Source organism: Physcomitrium patens, chromosome 6 (assembly GCF_059467195.1).
Source record: "Physcomitrium patens ecotype Gransden chromosome 6, ASM5946719v1, whole genome shotgun sequence".
Classification (NCBI taxonomy): Eukaryota; Viridiplantae; Streptophyta; class Bryopsida; order Funariales; family Funariaceae; genus Physcomitrium; species Physcomitrium patens.
In genome coordinates, this window is record NC_143415.1 from 8,649,148 (window position 1) to 8,668,440 (window position 19,293).

Genomic DNA, 19,293 nt, shown 5'->3' on the forward strand with positions numbered 1-19,293 from the left:
GCAAGTCATTGATGCAATTATTATAAATTTATTAAGATTTCTTAAGAAATATAATAGAATTTTAAAGCTAATATAGTTCTTTTGTTGTTGAAAAGATGATGGAATTATTTAGACAAGGTGTTAGTTAATACTTACCTAAAAAAACAAGTCATATTGCTATGAGTGATTACTAATAAACTTTGGTTTAATATTAGGATTTATATATATTTCTTATAATAGTTATTAATTTATTTCTTTAGAATATATATAATTTTTTATAAATTGAATCAATACTTTTAAAGACTTATAAATTCTTTAACTAAGTGGCTTAATTAATATATGAACTATTTATAATAAAGATAGAACAAAATTTAAGAATATTTTATTCATTAAAATATTTTTTATTCTAAAGTATCAATATATTATTATTTGTAAAGTCTTTGATTTAATATTAGGATTTTTTACTATTTAAATGTAATCCTTTTTATTAAAATAAATCACATTGGATCTATAAACTCTAATTATAAAGTTTTATATAAGTTTCTAAAATTAAATTACTTACTTTTTTTAACCATGAAATATCAACTTTTGCTTGTTTCTTTAAAATTTTCATAATTAAACAAATTTCTAAGATAAAAAATATATTATCATTTCTATTAATAATATTCTTTATTGTTGATATTAAAAAAGATCATTAATTTTATATTTGGAAGATTTTTCTATAAAATGCCAAAGCTATAAGTACTTTAAAAATAATTGATAATATACTTAACAAATTAGAAGTATACTTCTTATAGTTTGAAAAAGATTTTACATATAATTTTAATTTCTAAGAAGATATTTGTTCTAGTAGAAGTGATTTGATTTAGCATACCTACCATACTTTGTTACTTCTTAGTATTAACAAATAGAATATACATATTTGACATAAGTTTCAATTTGTTGTCTACTATAGTGTTGATAGAGATGTAGTTGAATATTTCCAAGTGTGGTATTAATAATACATACATGTATTGATAACATTTTTTTTAAAAGTACCAAATGACTATTTCTTTAGAAGTATAAAGTTTTAATTTTCTTTATTTATTTTTTTGATATCTTAAAGCAAGTAATCAACTCATCTTTAAGCTATTAAGTTTAAGTGGAATAGGTACTTATAAAGAATTAGTTGTCAAGATATTAAATTAATAGAAGAACTTAAGATGTTTTATTTACTATATAAAGATAGTAGATGTCTCTTTGCCTTAGGTAAAGTTCATTGTACAAAAAAATGAATTAATATTACCATATTATGCTTTTAAAGCGTACTTCAAAGAATTATTGATTTAATAGTCAAAAGATATAATTTATAGTAGCATATCATAAGATAATATAAGACAAGATAGTTTTTTAAAAATAGATATATTATAGAATAATATATTATATAAAGATAAAATATGAAGTATTAAGTTTCAAGACATTATTCTATATTAATAAAACTATTGAATAAATAATAAGTGAAGACTAGAATATGTAGATGGAAATAAAATAAAAAATCAACAAAAAAAAATTTAAGAATTTTATAGCTAATTGATTGAATATAATTATATAAATAAATTTCCTATAATTATTTTTATATTTAAGGAGCTTCTACTTACTTATTAAAGCCATAAATGAACCAAAATACATTAAGATAAATTATATATAAATGCAATTACGAAAAAAAAAATTATAAGTAAGATTTTGCATAATTTATCACAACGCAAAATAAATTAAATTAATATTTAAGAAAGGCTATATGTGAGATATGGTCAAAATTAGATTCTAAGGCACAAAAAGAAGGATTTATGGAAAATAAAATATTCTTTTTGATTTTATAAGTATTTTGGAAATATATGATTTGAGAATTTTATAAGCAATATTATTTAAAAAATAGTAAAAATAATATACTATATATGATTTAATAGATAGATTTAAATTATTATATGCTTTAGATTTGGATTTGGATTTTCTAGGTTTGTATATGTGTAAGCAAAAAAACATAATTTTAATTTTTATACCATTTTAACAATAAAATTGGAGCATATTGAATACCATATATAAGAAAATTTTAGAATTGGTAAATAGAGTTTATTTTTAAATTCTTAAATATCTAAAGATTTAAGCATTAGATGAAGTAAAAATTGAAGATGTTAATATAAGACAAGACAATCATATCAATTATAAGTTGGATGTTTTTTTTTGAAAACTTAAGATTTTACATATGACTTATAAAAAAAAGAATGATATTTTAAAAGCTAATTAAGTAATCCAATCAAAATTTTCTTTTTTTTTATTAAAGTTTATTAATTAAAATTTGAAATATGCTTAAAATTTGCTTATGGTTTATTAGAATTTTCTTGAAAAAAATTTAAGATTTAGGATTTAATAAGAATTTAGGATTTAGAATTCAATAGAATTAAAGGTTCAATTAGATTGTAGAGTTTAAAATTTAAGATTTAGGATTTAAATTTTAATAAAATTTAATTTTATAATTGAAATTATTTACTTTAATAATTTTAAGATTTGATAGAATTAAAAATTAAGAATCTATATGCATTCAATGTTATATTGAATTCTATTATTAAAAATATATTATTATAAAATATTAAAAGGAATATTAAACTTTGACATCTTTAGCCATTTCAAGTCTTGAAAAAGTTTAATATATAGTTGTAAGTAGAAAGAATAATCTCCTAATTATTATTCCACAAGTTCTTTTTACTTTGACGGATTTCAAATTGATAAGATTAGAAGCTTATAATATTTTCACATATTTATTAATATCTATTTAATAAGGTATATTAAAGTTTCAAGCTACCAAAGTTAGTATGGACTAAATGGCATTCAATAAGTGCAAGCTTGCTTACTAAGATTAAGTATTATAAATTAGGTTTCTATTAGTTTCTACAAATTATATAATAAAGATACAATAATCTCTTTTAAAGTTATAATAATATTTAAATTATATAAATTTTTTTAGAATTTTTTCTTATTGATAAGTTGTATTAAGTAGGTTTTAGAAATAAAGGCCTTCCAACCTTAAGACTTATTATTCCATCATATACAAAACACTATGTTGGAATAAGAATAAATTTTTTCTTGATTTTGATTATTTTTGTTAATACAACATAAACGAGATAGAATACATGAAATAAATACACATTTTAATATGCCATATGCAATGTTATCTATCAATGGAGAGATGGATGACTTATATCTATGAATGATGGATGACTTATATCTATGAATGATGGATGAAATTTATTACAAAGAACTATCTTAAATGATGAAATTAAAAGTTCAAGGGAGAATAAAAGAGCTTGCACCTTATATAATAATTTTGGTTAAAGTTATTGCCTTTTTAATACAAAATATCTTCATTTGTACCAAAACACAAGTATATATGCTTAGATTTGTAATTGCATAATCTATGTTTAGTTGCATTGCAAATATCCCTTTCATCCACAACTTATGTATGCCACGGACATATATATTTATCCCAATAGTTACTTATATGATTAGATAGAAATAGGTAAATATAGACTAATTCCATAAATTCTTCTAAAGAAGCTTCTTAAAAACTTCATAGATGTAGTTTTGATTTTAGATGTATTTATAGATTAGAATTTTGGCCAACAAGCTAATCATGTGTTGGTAGCTTGTGGAATAAGTTATCTCTATATAGTAGCTTGTAGAACAAGCTAACTGCGTGGCGCATACATAGTTAACTTACCTTGCAAGTTAAGACATGTGGCTAGCAAAGTCAACACATGTTGGAGGTCTTATAGGACATTGCCACATAGCACTTAGTTAGATAGTATATATGGAGGCAAGAGTGAAGTCTTCTTCACTCTTGTCAATGCCTTTCTAGTCTTAGTCTTATTTCAAGACTTTTTAGTCTTCTTGTTTTTGACAATAGCCATTTTAGTTAATATTACATCACCTTTTGAGTGACTTTGTAGTTCTTTTCAAAGATAGAAGAGTGTATTGAGGATTCTCTTTCTTTGAGATTTATGTCCTTGACAGTTTGACAAGAGTGCTAACATATTATTTCTATCTTGTTCTAAAAGTGAGTGGATTATCCCACTTCTATTATTGTATTTTGAAGATTACGAACTACTCACCTTTAAATAAAAAATCTTGTTTACTAACACTAATCTTTTTGTTAAAGAGAGTGGATTATACCTCTTTGTGGGATTTGTTTTTAGAGGTTACGGATTACCTTCCTCTAATTTAACTTTTGAATTCATTTGAATTATCTATAAAAGGAAAGATTATAAATGCTACTCTCAACAAAAGTGAGAATAGATTTTTAACTATGGCAGATCTTTAAGAGCTTGTCAAAACTCTAAGAGTAGAAATCTCACATATTTTCAATGTGAATCATGGAAGTACTATGCCTACGCATATGGAAGAAGTTCAGAGTCTGCGAGAAGAAGTTGTGCAATTGAAAGAAGCAAATAGATCAACGTCACAACCAAATCCAAGGAGTTTTACTTCTACAAGTATGACAAAGACAAGGATTAGTATAGTTGAGAAGTTTGATGGAACAAGATCAAAATTTTGAAGATTTTTGCAACAAATCAAGCTCTATCTAAGGTTGCACCCTTTCCAATATCCTGATGGATTTATCTAAGTCAGATTCATAGGCACACTACTATCAGGAAGTGCTCTCTCTTGGTTTGCATCTTTAATAGAAAAAGATTCACAACTCTTTTATGATTTGAATTCATTCCTAGAAGTGTTTATGGCCATATTTGGAGAAAGTGATCGAGAACAAGTAGCAGAGACCAAGCTTTTATCCTTACGATAAGGATCATGATCAGCTACTATATATGCTTCTAAATTCCAAAATATGGTTTGCAATGTAGATTGGAATGACAAAGCACTTATCAACCAATTTTGATATGGGTTGAAAGATAGCGTCAAAGATTTCTTATTAATAATGCCAAAAGTAGAATCTTTGGAATAATTTATTGCTCAAGCCATTGCATGTAATAATGTCATGGACATATACATTTATCTCAATAGTTACTTATATGATCAAGTAGAAGTAGGTAAATATAGAATAATTTCATAAAATCTTCTAGAGAAGCTTCTTAAAAGCTTTATAGATGTGGCTTTGACTTTAGATGTGTTTGTAGATTAGAAACTTGACTAAAAAGCTAACCATGTATTAGTAGCTTATGGAACAAGTTATCTCGATGTAGTAGCTTATAGAACAAGTCAACTACATGGCCTATGTATAGATAACTTACCTTGCAAGATAAGACATGTGGTTAGCAAAGTTAATACATATTGGAGGTCTTATAGGACATTGCCACGTAGCTCTTAGTTAGATAATATATATGGAAGTAAGAGTGAAGCCTTCTTCACTCTTGTCAACATCTTTCTAGTCTTAGTCTTGTTTCAAGAGTTTTTAGTCTTCTTATTTTTGGCAATAGCCATTTTAGTTAATATTACATCACCTTTTGAGTGACTTTCTAGTTTTCTTCAGTGATAGAAGAGTGTATTGAGGATTCTCTTTCTTTGAGATTTATGTCTTTGACAAACAATCGTTTACTTGAAAGGCATCAAGAACAAAGATTTGGTTGGAGAAGAACAAGCCAAGTAATGGTGGCAGCTTCTAAGTTTTTTGAAACATATTTGTCAAAGCTAAAATCAATGCAAAATGATATGATGTGTTTTAAACCTCTCACAAAGTAAGAAAAGACTCATTGTTGCCAAGAGGGTTTGTGTTTATATTATGGAAAAGCTAAGAACACTGCTCAACATTATCCAAAGAAGCAACGCAATTATAAAATGAGGAGCATAATTACCAAAGAAGATAATGTGTCAGAAAACGAGTTTCTCCAGCTACAATTAGGATCGTACGGCTGGAATCTTGTACAACACCTAATAAAGATCTTATTTTTTCTTCAGATCCCTCACCTTGTTTTATAATAGAAGTATATTTAGGACCTAATAATCACAAAGTCTTTGCCTTGTTAGATTCAAGAGCCTTAGCATGTTTTATAGACAAAGATTTTGTCAAAAATTAAAAAATACCTTTAGTGAAGAAAGTTAAATTCGTACATGTAGAAGTCATAGATGGTTATTTTTTGTCTTCTAGAAATTTTATCCATGAAACTATTCTTTTAGATATAGCAATTAAAGATCATAATAGCGTAGTAGTATTTAATGCAATAAAATCTCCCTCTAATCCAGTTATTTTAGGATTATCATGGCTAAAAAAATATAACCTTCAAATAGATTGGATTTTTCATAAGCGTAACTTTTTTGATAGTATAATTTAAGATTACGTTAGCAAAAAAGTGCATAAGTCTAGTACGTCCAAACCTTTACTAGTACGTGCAAAAGCTTTCATGCATATTACAAAAAAATGATCATCTTTTGCTATATATGCTACACCTATTTCTAACCGTGAAATAACGTCAAGTGGTATTCCTAACCAATATCAAGAATTCCAAGACGTTTTTGAAAAGAAGAACGCAGATATTCTCCCCAAGCATCGACCTTATGATTGTTCAATTAATCTGCAAGAAGGAGCTCAACCACCATTCGGGCCAATCTATAACTTATTGTAGAATGAGATGGCTACATTAAAGGAGTACATTGATGAGAATTTGGCAAAGAACTTCATACGCCATTCTAAATCTCCAATTGGAGCTCCTATCTTATTTGTGAAGAAAAAAGATGGATCTCTGCAAATGTGTGTGGATTATTGAGGACTCAATAAGATCACCATAAAAAATATCTATCCTTTGCCTTTGATTTCAAGACTTCTTGACCAACTCAATCAAGTAAAGATCTATATCAAAATAGATCTATGAGGACCATACAACTTAGTTTGTGTCAAAGAAGGAGATGAGTAGAAGACTACTTTTCAAACTAGGTATGGACATTTTGAATATGATGTCATGCCTTTTGGACTCACAAATGTATCGTCCGCTTTTCAACATCTTATGAATGTTATTTTTTGTGAGTTTTTAGATAATTTTGTTGTTTGCTATTTAGACGACATTCTAATCTACTCTAAGAATATAGAAGAACATGAGCTTCATGTTTGTCACGTATTACAAAAACTTAGAGATGCAAGATTATATGCCAAGTTGGAAAAGTGTATATTCCACACTACTCAAGTTGACATTTTAGGATAAATCATTTCCAATGAAGGCCTTATAATGGATCCTAAGAAAGTTCAAACTATCATAGATTAGAAGATTCCAAGAATTTTATAAAATATGCAATATTTTTTAAGCTTTGCTAATTACTATAAAATCCTCATTAAGAATTTTTTTCAAGTTGCAACTCTACTTACACGTTTGACTTGTAAAGACAAATTTGAGTGGAATAAAGAAACAAAAGCATCATTTGATGCAAGAAGGAATTTATTTGTGCACCAATCTTATATTGCATTGACTTCTCCAAGGTATTTTCTATGGAAACAAATGCATCAGATTTTGCTATAGATTTTGTGTTGTCACAAATGAGAATAGATGACAAATTCCACCCAATAGCTTTCCATTCTAGGAAATTTTTAAAAGCCGAGATTAATTATGAGATCCATGACAAAGAACTCCTTGCAATCGTGGATTCATTTCAAGAATGGCATCATTATCTAGAAGGTGCCTCAAGTCCAGTTACTATATATACAAATCATAAGAACCTTGAGTACTTCATGTTAGTACGTATCTTAAATTATCATCAAGCTAATTGAAGCATGTCTTTATTTAGATTCAATTTCAAGTTCACTTATCGATCCAAAAAACAACAAGGTCTATCAGATGCTCTTTTTAGACATTCTTATCTTGTACCAAAAGAAGAAGATGCATCTTTTGATGAACAAAGATTAATTCTCTTGAAGGCCAATCATTTTCATCTTTGAGCTATAAAATCAACATTGACTATTGATTCAATATTTGTCAAGCAAATTCAATCAAGCATGTCATCTGATCCTCTTATTCAGGATATCAAGAATACTTCCTCTAAGTCCTATGACACTTCAAAGTTTGAATTTAAGAACAACCTATTATACTTTGAAGATTGCCTATATATTCCTCAAGGCGAGGCACGATTATGTGTCTTTCAAGCTTGTCATGATTTTCCAACAACCGGATATTTTAGATACAACAAGACTTTGGAGTTAATATCAAGAGATTTTTGGTGGCCTCAAATGTGGAAGACAGTCAAAGACTTTGTACAATCATGCAATACTTGTTCAAGATCCAAAACTCTTCGCCATCAATCTTATGGACTTCTGCAACCATTGTCGATTCCAGAATAATCATGGTCTTCCGTTTCTATGGATTTTATCATAGATCTTCCAATCTCAAGTGCATATAATTCTATATTTGTAATTGTAAATCTCTTCACTAAAATGGTATATTTTATACCTTGTACAAAATCTATTTCAGGTGAAGAAATAACTAAGCTTTTCATTGACAATATCTATCGCTATTATGGATTGCCAAAGGATATTATATTAGATAGGAGGACTCAATTTGTATCAAGATTTTGAAGAACCCTATTCAAGTTTCTAAAGGTGGATATAAAGCTTTCTTTCACTTTTCATCTTCAAGCTCATAGACAAACAAAATGGGTGAATCAAGTTCTAGAGTAATATTTGAAATGTACCATTAACTATCATCAAGATGATTGGACAACTTTTTTACTATTGGCAGAGTTTACATATAATAATTCAGTATATTCTTCCACTCAACAAACACCTTTTTTTGCCAATTATGGTCATCATCCATACCTTGATACTTTTGACTTTTCAAAAGTTAATAATCTTGTGGCAGAAGATTTAATAAATCGCTTATCAGAGCTTCATACAACAATGAAGGTACAATTAAAGGAAGCTCAAGAATGACAAAAGACCAATACAGTTTCCTATCACAAGGAGCAACTACAATATAATATAGGTAACAAGGTATGGTTACTTTGTCGTAATATCAAGACTACTTGTCTTTGTGATAAGTTGGATTATCGTAGGCTGGGAATTATTTTTGTTTGTGAACAAATCAATCGTGTTGCTTATCGATTATATCTATCGGAGTCTATGAAGATCCACACTGTATTTTACATGTCTCTTCTTGAGCCATATAAGATAGTAAATTACTTGGGAAGAAGACAAATGCCACCTCCTCCTATAAAAGTAAATAATAACTAAGAATTTGAGGTAGAAGAAGTTTTAGATCCAAGGCGGTATCGAAATAGGTTGGAATATCTTATTCATTAGCACGGATATCATATTAGAGAATGCACATGGGAGCCATCAAAGAATCTTACAAATACAATAAAGAAAGTTGAAGTCTTTCATCAGCAACATCTATCAAAACCAAGATGAAGAATAACAAACCTTTATTATAAAAGAAACAAGATCAAAGGAAAATAACATTCTGCCTTCTATATTTTATTATATATTTTGTATATTTGTGATATTGAGGAGATGGAGCACCAACAACTAGTAGATTCAATTCAAGAGCTTTCATTTGTGAACTTATCAAATGAGACATTGCAATTGTCACAACCTTCAAGATGACAAAATAGAGATGAAGATCCTCAAGAACGACATGTCTTTCTTCAAATAGATGGCAAGATATAATGTGTTTGGTAACACAAGCTTGGAAGAGACTTTCCATGTTTAGTGATTTTATTAGAAGTAAGAACAACTCATGTCAGTATTCTAAATGTTTTATTTGAAGGTAGTTACGAAGGCCTCAATAACAACCAAATAATAGGGTGATCTTTTTGCCTTGGTATGGACACTATAGATGGCTGAAAGGACCTATCAACTAACTTTGAAGAGAACAAAGATCAAAGTATGTAGCAAATATAATTCACCATATTTTAGACTTTTTTGATATATAAAGACCGCTCCTCATCGAACTCGTCTCTAGAAGGGAGAGTAATGTCACGTACATATACATTTATCTCAATAGTTACTTATATGATTAGATAGAAATAGGTAATTATAGACTAATTCCATAAATTCTTCTAGAAAAACTTCTTAGAAGCTTCATAGATGCAGTTTTGACTTTAGATGTATTTGTAGATTAAAAACTTAATCAACAAGCTAACCATGTATTGATAGCTTGTAGAACAAGTTATCTCCATGTAGTAGCTTGTGAAACAAGCTAATTATGTGGTGCATATATAAATAACTTACCTTGCAAGTTAAGTCATGTGGCTAGCAAAGTCAACACATGTTGGAGGTCTTACAGGACATTGCTACGTAGCTCTTAGTTAGATAATATATATGGAAGTAAGAGTGAAGCCTTCTTCACTCTTGTCAATGCCTTTCTAGTCTTAGTCTTGTTTCAAGACTTTTTAGTCTTCTTGTTTTTGGCAATAGCTATTTTAGTTAATATTACATCACCTTTTGAGTGACTTTCTAGTTCTCTTCAATGATAGAAGAGTGTATTGAGGATTCTCTTTCTTTGAGATTCATGTCTTTGACAACGTATCCAACCAAAAGCATGAATTTACAGCATTCCATGTGCTAAAGAGTGGTTATTATTCTATCTCAAGCTATTGCAAGAAGTGTCATATTTAACTTATATTTTTTAATCAATTTAATTGATAGAATTATTATTACTAAATTATAGAAAAGTCTTTGTGTTAATTTAGAATAAATAAACAAGAAATACGGCCTTATAATGTGGCTTTGTCTTTTTTGGATAAGCATATAAAGCATACTACAAGATATTAGGCGCCCAAAAGATTACCTTGAAGCAATTTTTTTCAATACAGATAATGATGCATGAGGACAAAGAGCATGAAGTGAGGAGCATAGATATCAAACAAACCAAACTATATTAAATCTAGCCACTTAATTAAAAAGTTACTCTAAACTCTAAAATTTCTTTTTATTAGATTAAATTCTTTTTTCTACAATATGCCTTATTAGATCAAATTAGATTATTTTTATGATAAAAAGGCTTTCAATTAAAGACACTATAATATCAATGTTGTTTTTATTATAAAACAACACATCTAAGACCATCCATACCTTATTATTTCTATTTGGTTCTAAGCTGCAATCTTAGTTTTTTTTAAAAACCTTTGAGTAAATTAAGTAAGAAGTTACTTTACTTACTTATCTAGTGCTCATAGATTTTTACACCTACCAAATATACTTCCTACATAAAACTTTAAAAATAGATAAATATTAATTTTATTGAATCTAATATGAAAATTACTCAAATAAAAATGTTATAATGTAGATATTTTGGAATCACCTTTCTATAATGTAAAAGCATGCAATCTACCTTATAACAGAGTCCACTCACAATCAAAGTGCACTTAATTTACTTTCATCCTTAAAAATCCTAGCTTGTCTTTTACATGCCATAAGAAATTTATATTTTTTTATAGATACAATTTTCTAAAGTAAACAACTTCTTCTATCTGATTTTATTAAAGATAGAAGTAATAATTGAAGAAGTAGTATAAGTAGAAAAAAAAATATTATTTGAAGAAATCATCAACCTTAAGAGTTTGTATCCTGATGTAGGACGTCATGCTAATTTCTTTAATAATCATTTTATCAATTCTTAACTTAGACAGAAAGTCAAAATCACTTTGGAATACAAAGAAATTCCAAAGCAATATAGCTCATGCCTTGAGTTGGGCCATGATATGAGACAATGCCAATAGATACATAAACTCAAACAAAATATAAGAACAAACCATGATCATCAATTATATATACGAGCCATCTCGAAATAACAAATAATTATACATATAGTTTCTCTTGGCCTAATCAATTCTATGCAAGAGATTATTGACAACAACCATGCATAAGCCTCCATTCGGATTGTGTTGCCAATTAAAACAATCAATGCACATGTCAACTCTCTTCCTCCTTCCTCCTCTCCTTCTCCTCCCTCTTTCTTCTTCTTTCCAATTCTTCCATATCTATCCATATCCTTCCATCAACAAAAAATTTGCATAGTAAAAGTTGCATCAAAATTAGAAAGAAAGTTAAGGCTCTTAAGCCTCTATTATTAAAGCAATCAATACTTCTAATTCCTAGCAAGAAACACCCCATCTCTTCTACCATTCTAAAAGAGAAGATCTAAGAAATTATATAATTTAATCATATTTTTCTCAATAAGAATCACAAACTACAAATTTAGCCATTACTTTATACTAGAGTCAGAAATCAAAGACATTTCTTGAGCTTGAATTATGGAGAGTTATAATACAAACATATCACCTTCCCAACTAATACTACATAGACTTCCAAAAGCATCAAGTCACTTTGCTAGGAACAACTAATAGAAGATTTGTTGATGAATGTTGGCCCATGATGCAAAAGCTTAGCTACATGTACTAGAAACTTGATTTAATTGATGGATAAATGACAAACATTTTTCAAAAAAATTTATATTTGTAAAATATTAATAATTATGAAAGTCAACCAAACTAATATTTCCTTCTATTGTAACAAATTTATATACCAATGGATAGATATTGATTAATTATAAGTTTGGATATACCTTGAATAAATAATTATATGAAAAAAATATCTATCTATCTCTTTTTCTTTCTTTTTTCTTCTTTCTCTTCTAGCTTAAGCTTAAGAAATTGAATGCAAATCCATATTAAGCTATGCAAAGAATGCTCTAACCATAATATCAATAGAAAACCAATTTTCTACACTATGGTTAGATGATGGCTTTCTTTATTGTTTAACAAATAAAAAATACTCCACAAAGAAGGAGTCAACAGCCCCCACCAGTAATACTCCAAATAGAAAAATGATGGAATTTGAAACCATAGTACTTGACGCTATTTGATAAAAACTACATTTTCTCATTACCAAAGGTATCCATTCTTCAAGCTAAGATGGACTTTCTTCTTGACCAGTGTTCCTAGTAGTTATCTCAAGGCTTCTTGAGTAGATAGTAAAAAAAAAAAAAAAAAAAATATATATATATATATCATCATTGTAATTTGATCAGCTTGAGATAAAATTTAGAGTGCATAATTGTGAATAGAGATGAGGACCGCCTAATTTGGCCCATAGTGTGCCTCCTAAAAACTAAGTGAAAAAAAAGTAAAGTACTTAAGATCTATCTCATTATAGAGATTGTCAATTGGCTATCCTTGAAGGATGCATTACAAAAACACCCCTTGCTCAAAATATACCATTTATATATCAGCAAACATATTTGCACAATGTTTTATTTTACTATGGTACTTTATATTCCATAGAGCTTCATTGAATATACCATGAAATAGAAGGTTGGGTTGAAATTTTATGCTCTCTACTTGCTCTAAACTTCTAAAATACTAAAACTACCATGGTTCAATATTGAGCCTAATATCATCACGACTATCAATGTTTGATTGACAAATAAACTTATTCATGTGAAATATTCATAATTTTTTTAATCCTTGTGTAAGAGCAATAAAGAGATATCGATTTTGACAACACATTAAGTCCATTTTTTCTAAAGCAAGTAATATCTTTATCAAAGAATACAAAATATCTAATACCTTATGCAATAAAATTGGCACGCTTAGCATGCATTGAGGACACAAGTAGTAGAATGATGTAGTTATTAAGCTTAAAATTCCCAACTATCAATAAAAGATAGCTATACTTCTCAGTACTACCCTTCAACATATATTGTTGAACTTCAATATATCAATACTTGATAGGGCACAATAGATCAATTACTCATTAAACAACAAGGTGATCAATTTTTTGGACATTTACGCTCCAAATCAAGACAAAAAATACCATTAATTTTGAAATGATATTAGTAATAGTATATTAATAATCAACTCTTAGATAGTGGAAGGTGATTTCAACATAGTTTAACATCCCAAAGACCTTAGTGGTGATATAAAAAAATTAACTATTGATGAGCATGAGGCATGGAATAGTTTAATTTTTGAACTTGGCCTTACAAATACATGATTTTCAAAAAACTTCAAATATATTGACTTCTATCTTTATCATGGTTCAATACAAAAAAAAAGATCATACCTACATTTTAGAATGACTAAATCACTTCTATGTTAGAAAATGGCCTAGAACAAGAAGCTATTATGTTTAAATTACCAATGGATATAAAACACTCTTCAACCACCACTCAATGCTCTTTACCTTCCTTCAACTAAATTATCTTCAAGTGAGAGCAAAGCCATTTAGATTTAACATGGCTATTATAAAGAATCCAATCATATTCTTTATAATTAAAAGCCTTTGGACTAAGGAATTAAGACCTATTCAAGAAAAACTTAAATGGACAGAGTTGTTCATCTAAGTTCTAGCTTATATTCAAACTTTTTATCAATAAGAAGGCAAGAAGAGAACTAAAACAGTTCGGATTGGTGAACAACAATTCAAATATATTTTAACATTGATCAAATATTTACTATATAACAACCTTGATAGCTCTTTCTCCAAGTAGCCAACAATAAGGTGGCATAAGAAATGCTCGAAAAAAAAGTAAAGAATGCCAAGTAGAATTCAACTCGATCCTTAACTAATTGATTTCAACTTAAAGATAAAATAAAAAATGGCTTATTTTTTAGCATACAAGAGGTCAAAATTGCCCCTCTAATTTAAAGCCTATTAGACAAAATTGGTCAAGATTTCACCATAAATGAAACCATGTCAAATTATGCTATCAACTACTATAAATCTTTATTCATGTTACAGAGGGAGTTTCCAACATCCACAGTGGCTCAAAACATATACTAGAGTAAGGTACCAAAGTTGATCACCTCAGCCATGAACTCCAAGCTTATCGATCATCTTATCAAATTTGAGATATGGACAACTCTCAAATCCTTACTTACCAAGCACACACCAGGCCTGGATAGATTCTTTGCAAAAACATTTCTTACTCTACGAGATTTCTTTGGAACCAACCTCCTCTCAATTTTTACACAAGCTCTTAAACCAGGTACCTTTAATGAATACCTCAACTTTGGCCTTCTATTTTTAATTTCCAAAGGAGGTTGTAAATAATTCCTCAAAAAATAGCACCCTATCACCTTTGGGCATAGTTTACAAGATATTAGCTAAAGACTTAGCTCTTAAAGTCCAACCTATCCTTCCTTATATCATTTGCACTAACTGTATGGGGATTTCAAAAGGTATCATTTTCACTAACCGAATGGGGTTTTAAAAAAGTAGAAGCAGATTGATATTGTATTCTTATCTTTTGAGGCAATGGATTGGGCCATAGAAACTAACCAACCCTTAGTCATGCTCCTCTTAGATTTTGAAAAGGCCTCTGATAGAGTAGAATGATTCCTAGTTTCCTAATGCAACTGTCAATGCCAGTGTATTTCGTATTAGCAGCATTGGGTTTTCCTTACAGGAACTTTACAGAATCGTTAATGAACTTTTCGTCTGCGATAGTGTGAATTAAAGCGGAACCGAGTAGAGTTGTACTGTGTGGTTGCATTTCAGTATTGCTGCGACATGAAGAAAAAAGATGCAGGTCCCTTGACAAGCCGACTGATCGATTCATGCGAAGAAGAAGACGAACACAGGTTGTGCCAACTTCGGTAGAAGAATACAATTCATCTGACTTGATTAATACCGTGTTAATTTCAAGCTCGTGAGCCCCGACCTACACAAGTTTAATTCATTCTATATCCGAATGTAATTGGAGTTCAAACTACAGACAGTTCAATTGTACAGTAAAATCTTCCTAAACCTTACAGAAGGTTGAAACTACGTCACGAAAGCTCATTATCATGAAGACAAGATAAAAAACGGGACACTGTGATGTAAAGATTCATCCCAAATAATAGAAGAGGTGCAGGCCACAGAATGAACATCCGTTTTCTTCCCTATCCTCTCAATTTCTGTACGCACAGTTTCGGCCCCTCTAACTCAGACCTATGGCCTCTCATTTTAGCTCATATTCGGAAAGAAAAGTAGCAATATTAAAGATGACAAGCAAGCGAGAGTATGTTTAATTAATCGATAATGTAATCATAAGGTAATCACTTTGCAAAAACCTTCGCAGCATATGCCTTCGCCATGGCCATGGCCTCGTCAAACCCAGCTACATTCGAACCCTACTAAATACAGGACCGCGGTGAGTCAGGATTATATACAGCGTAAGTTATTAACTAGATTGGATTATGGCGACAGCCAACAGAATTATTCTTAAAGCGTGTGGTGAATTCGCAGTAGGGATGACCCTACCACATGAGTGCTCTCTGCTTATCAACAACATCCAGATTCAACAAGGGAGGTTGAGAGATTTTACTTCTCCCTGAGCAAGTCCATCGTTATCACTGTTGCCTGTGCCGTTGATGGGCACTAAGCTACCCTGTAGCCAATCCAACGCTCCCAAACCTTGTTTGGCAGCAGAATTAGGTACGAACGCGCAGATTAATACCTTATTTCTCTGCTCATCGACACTGAATAACATTACTGCAAGGTACTGCACAAATTCAGAAAAAAATCCAAATGACATTCATCATATCCATAATTTAAGAGCAGTTCCTGAAGCAAAAAAAACAAAAAAACAAAAAAAAACTGATAAAACCCTCTGATAAATACAGCTGATGCACTTGAACGTAAATATCACAATTCTTACAGGGACTAGTGAGGACATTAAAGACAAACTCACACCAGTAGTGCACAAAAATGTAAAATATGCGTGATGACGCGCTGAACAAACCTTGTGCTTCTCGATAACAAGAGAAGCAGCCTCTCTGACGGCATTGGCATCCAAACCATCATCAATTCTTAGCACACAGTACTCTTGACATAGAGCAACTGCTACATCAGCAGAGGTCACAGCCTCATTCAATTTTAATTGCAAACTTGCTGCTCCAGCGGACTTCTGAGCTTGCTTGATGCCCTCCTGGAGGAACACTTAGACTCAAAATTTACGCACATTAACGGATTTCTTAGCGTAACATTCACGCAATGGCCATCTTAGAGTAGACCACAAGTGTGTTTATTTCTCGGAAGGGGTCCTTAACAGCACAATGATACATAGAATTGTGATGTACAGTGTCTACTGATTATGCAGAACTAATAAGTAGAATCATTACCAGATTTCAAATGTCTATACGTATCATCGTAACAATTTTTCTGATTTAAAAATACCTCCGATTCAAGATGACTTCTTTGCTATTAATTATCCGAAATAGCCCATCACTGAACCCTGAGTCATGTGTAGATGTGTGTTGGTAAGCACTACGTTAATCAAGGGAAGTCCCGAAAAGCATAGAAAACAGGTAGCCGGAGCACCTGGAGTTCACTGAACCGACCGCGGAACTCGGCCTTCTTGGCAGCTGGCAGAATAGCAGTTTCCAATAGGTTCTTCAAAGCCGAAACTTCCTGTATGTATATTGAAGCTTGTCAACGAGAAACTGGCGGAGATTCTGTTTCATGCACAATAAAATGAAAGCAAAACTTCTGAATGCGAACCTGCCCTTAACAGCAAAGGGGCAATTGTAAATCTCACCAATTCAGGTTGCTGTCAAACTATTGTTTTCATTATGTACTGCAGAGAAGGCAGAGCTGTGCATGCCACCATACCATATTTTGTAACGTGCATGAGCGGAGAGGCCAAATTCAACTTTGCATAAAAAGCTAACCCTGTTCAAAGTGAGCTGCAAAGACTTCTGACTTGAAGTCAAAGATTTAATGTAGCGTTGACCGCAAGGTTCTTCCGAATCTTTCATCTTGATTCCTCTCCAATTTATACTGTGCGCAGGGTAACATGTTCAACAAGCTCTAGTGAAGGGAAAATTTTAAAAAGGGGTGCATCTCTTAGTCCATGGGATGAAATCTAAAAGATGGATCTAGATTTGCTCAAGAGGGTTAATGCCAAAGGTCATGTCTGTTCCAGAGCCAATGCCTGGAGTTACGGTTAAATTTGTTACCCACATTGTTCAGGCGCCACGAAAAAACCAGCATAGAATCCTAACTGACGAAAATCTGACGATTAGCAAACGGACAAGGCTGAGACAAAAGGGAGGTCACATGGCGTTGAGTAATAGAACTAGCGAGAGCACTGAATTAGTAAGAGTTGCAATTCGCCTGAAGTCAAGCCTATCTTAAAGTTCCGTTCCATGCCAGGACATAGACACAAAGTAGCAGAAAATAGAAGGCTTCTATTAACCCAAAGGAGTAGAGTAGTGACCCCCACTTTCTTCAGAGCTGCACCTTGCATTTTATTGGCATCATCAATTTGAGCACTGAATACTAAAATCTGATGAATCGCTTGGCATTCTGTATGCATCGTGAATGCAGTTACTCGCCTCCCACCCTTTGCAATTCTCTTCTCCGAAACCATTGCAAGAGCTTCAGCCTCGTTTATGTTGCTGAGATGGGTGCCTGATTCCACACATACCTCAAAAGCAGGAACACGAGTATTGAACTTTGAAGTTCAAGGAATGCAAGACGAAGAAGAAAACCTCCAACAGTACGAAACGGAAGATACAACTTGGCAAACGGGAATGTCTATGTCTCTTTCTCTCTCTCTCTCTCTCTCTCTCGCACCATCTCCACCACAAACCACTACCCATTGCCCAGAGCGAACTTACAATCCCAAATCTCCCCGCAAACTGAACTAATTTGAACTTCTAGCCAATACTCTCCAGAAATTCGAGGGAGCCTTCATAAACCACATTCTTTCATGCAAGAAAAATTCTCCAGAATCCATATGAGTATCTTGTCCAAACCGCCAGTGAGTGAGATAGACCTCGCAGCTGCAGCGAGAGTGTCGACAGCTGAAGCCATTTTGCCCGCTGACCTTTTTCAGACAACTCTCGGTCCCCACCTACAAGGACTGGAAACTACAGTATGTGTGTTAATTCTTTCTATTGAACTTCAAAGTTATCTTAGCTATGAAATTTGAATCCACCCATGAAAGGATTGATGAACGAGAGGACAAGTCCGCGAGATGAGGAGGCATCCCTCAGCCGTAGGAAACAGGCAACTCTCCCATTTCTAAGCTTTACAGATGATCTAATGTCTGTCTAGCGAGGATTCTTGCTATCTGGGCTTCTTGCTTATTCTTAGTAGCAGCCTTCAAGCAGTCAGGATCTGTTCCAGCAATTCCATTCGATCTCCAGACGCCGTCGAAATGTTTCATGCTTTTTCCGAGGAGTTATGGTTTGTTTGCATACAGGGTTGACGTTGCGCGTGTTACCCGTGACACCGCGATGGAGGGAAGCTTTGCTGTAAAGATCGTGAGCAGTGTGCATCTGGCTCTTCCAAACGATCTATGGGTTTTTATGCCCAACAACAGATCCACTAATCGGATCGCGGTCACATGTCAAGGT

At 31.4% G+C, this 19,293-nt stretch overlaps 1 protein-coding gene across 4 annotated transcripts; it reads right to left on the minus strand.

The window, feature by feature from the left end:
* Positions 1-15,546: 15,546 nt before the first annotated feature.
* Positions 15,547-19,217, minus strand: LOC112283782 (alanine--tRNA ligase). 4 transcript variants are annotated; one of them, XM_024522913.3, is made up of 5 exons: positions 17,602-19,217; positions 17,252-17,341; positions 16,674-16,859; positions 16,257-16,433; positions 15,547-16,065 (listed from the first exon to the last, which is right to left on the minus strand). In XM_024522913.3, the coding sequence occupies exons 1-5, from the start codon at positions 17,686-17,688 to the stop codon at positions 16,063-16,065; spliced, it is 543 nt and encodes a 180-aa protein (XP_024378681.1). In that variant the 5' UTR covers positions 17,689-19,217; the 3' UTR covers positions 15,547-16,062. The 4 variants fall into 4 exon arrangements, with proteins under 4 accessions (XP_024378681.1, XP_024378680.1, XP_024378679.1 ...); XM_024522912.3 differs by having other exon boundaries at positions 15,547-16,062; positions 16,257-16,397; positions 17,602-19,212; XM_024522911.3 differs by having other exon boundaries at positions 15,547-16,062; positions 17,602-19,212.
* Between the last annotated feature and the right edge of the window lie 76 nt (positions 19,218-19,293).

Bases quoted from the DNA above. Each gene is read 5' to 3' on its own strand.
- LOC112283782 (XM_024522911.3), bottom strand. From the start codon at position 17,688: ATGAAAGATTCGGAAGAACCTTGCGGTCAACGCTACATTAAATCTTTG. The intron at 16,434-16,673 runs GTTTGTTCAGCG...GAATTTGTGCAG, and splicing joins TTGTTATCGAGAAGCACAAG to TACCTTGCAGTAATGTTATT. The intron at 16,063-16,256 runs GTAAAATCTCTC...TGTATTTAGTAG, and splicing joins ATGGACTTGCTCAGGGAGAA to GGTTCGAATGTAGCTGGGTT.